Raw genomic sequence first — 2,030 nt, 5'->3', positions numbered from 1 at the left:
TCAGGATCCATGGATTTTGTTGGCTTGTGTAGTAGAAAGCATATCCATTTGAGCCTTAATCCTGCTTATCAGTTTCTCTAAGCCCTGTTTCATGTCTTTATTTCTCAAAGTGTAGATAAATGGATTCAACATGGATGTCAGTACAGTGTAGATGATTGTTGCTACTCGGTCCTTGACAGTATACCTGGACAAAGGGTGAAAATATTCATAGCTAATACTCCCATAAAACAGAGTCACCACAGTGAGATGGGAGCTGCAGGTGGAGAAGGCTTTGCATTTTCCAGACGCCGAGGGAATGTTGAAGACAGCAATGAGGATTCTTAGGTATGAGATGATGATGCAGATACATGGGGCCATCACAGAAGCCATCCCTTCTGTCATGGCCACAACTTCATTAACAAAGGTGGAAGAGCAGGCCAGTTTCAGAACAGGGTTGACATCACAGAAAAAATGTTGGATTACATTTGATGCGCAGAACGTGAGTCGATTCACCAGGAGGACATGTAGGAGGGAGTGGAGGCAGGAGAAAGCTACGGAGAAGGCCAGCAGCAACGTACAGCATCTGTGGTTCATCACAGTGACATAGTGGAAAGGATTACAAATGGCTACATAGCGGTCAATGGCCATAACTGCCAGGAGATAACTGTCTATGTTTCCAAAAACCAGGAAAAAATACATCTGTGTCAGACATTCAGCATAGGAAATGGTCTTTGTCTCTGATAAGAAGTTCACTAACATCTTGGGGACTACGACTGTTGTGTAGCAAATATCAGCAAAGGACAAGATGCTCAGGAAGAAGTACATGGGGTTTTGGAGTTTGGGATCAGAGCGGATAGCCAGGATGATGAGCAGATTCCCCGTTATAGTGACCAGGTACATGATAAGAAAGAGAGCAAAGAGTGGCTTCTGGTCCTCAGGGTGAGAGGAGAGTCCTATGAGGATGAATTCAGACAGTCTTGTCAGGTTGGAAATTCCCATGGACTTGAATGCACCTACAGATACAAGGTCCTGTCAATTAATGGTTCTTATGTCATCTAGGACATGCACCTTTCCATCTGGTTCTTGCAATGAGAATTAGCAGTTAGTAATAGAGCATGGACTTCAATGTTTTTCTTTATGAATATGGGCAAATGAGAGCCAGAAGTGTATTTTCACTTGTTCTTTTAGAATTTTTGAGATAGAGATCTATAGAAAATAGATTCAAGAGGAAATAGAGAGAAAAAGAGAGAGGAGCACAGAGAGAGAGAGACAGAGAGAGAGACAGAGAGAGAGAGAGAGAGAGATATTACCGTCTTCTTTTCCTTACTCTGTGGCTGATAATCACAGGATCCACAGATACAGTCTATGACTGAGGTTCAGGTCAGCTTCTCATAAAGGTTATTTTTGGCTAAGCCACCCCTATATAATCATGAAGTAGCTATCTCACCTAATTTGTGGTTGAAGAATAACAATCTTTTTAAACAAACATGCTTCTTTCCACATCACTTGCAACAGAAGCAGGGTAGTCATTAAAAAACATTGAACTGAATGTAGAACTGAATGTAAGAAGTTAGGGGCAAAGAGAGCTGGGGAAGGGAAAGTGAAAGGGAGGGAGTATATTTTTATGAGAAAATTCTCTCCCCAAATTCCCTTTCTTCAGCTGATAATTCCTATTCTGAGGTCTGGGCTATGTGACTCACAGGTAGACTGGGTAAATAAAGATTATAGAGTATAGATATAAAATCTCAACATTTAGCACAAACATAAGGTCACTCTCTTAGCATCCAGTGATGACTAATTATCTCTCTGAGATCAGATATTTACACCTTTTCACGAGGTATTCTCAACATTGACTTCTTACCAGGGAAGGACATTGAAGTCTTGTCTCATGTATTTATTCCCCTCTCTGATTTCTGCTCCATGGAAAAGAAGACAAACTGTGCTTAGAGACAGCAAACAGAAAATGTGCCTGGTTGTAGAAAAATCTAAGGTTTCTTGAATATGAATGCTCCCTTCCATGGATTCTTACCACCCTTCCCAAGCTGTAGATA

General features: G+C 41.2%; 1 protein-coding gene across 1 annotated transcript; it reads right to left on the bottom strand.

The window, feature by feature from the left end:
- On the bottom strand, nucleotides 1-996 carry LOC123592742 (olfactory receptor 1L3-like). Its single transcript, XM_045468077.1, has one exon. It carries the CDS (start codon nucleotides 976-978, stop codon nucleotides 1-3), a length of 978 nt encoding a protein of 325 aa, XP_045324033.1. The 5' UTR covers nucleotides 979-996.
- Between the last annotated feature and the right edge of the window lie 1,034 nt (nucleotides 997-2,030).

The sequence above is a fragment of the Leopardus geoffroyi genome, chromosome D4, assembly GCF_018350155.1.
Source record: "Leopardus geoffroyi isolate Oge1 chromosome D4, O.geoffroyi_Oge1_pat1.0, whole genome shotgun sequence".
NCBI classification, from domain to species: domain Eukaryota; kingdom Metazoa; phylum Chordata; class Mammalia; order Carnivora; family Felidae; genus Leopardus; species Leopardus geoffroyi.
The sequence above is the reverse complement of the archived record's forward strand: the minus strand, read 5'-3'. Positions and strand labels throughout refer to the sequence as shown.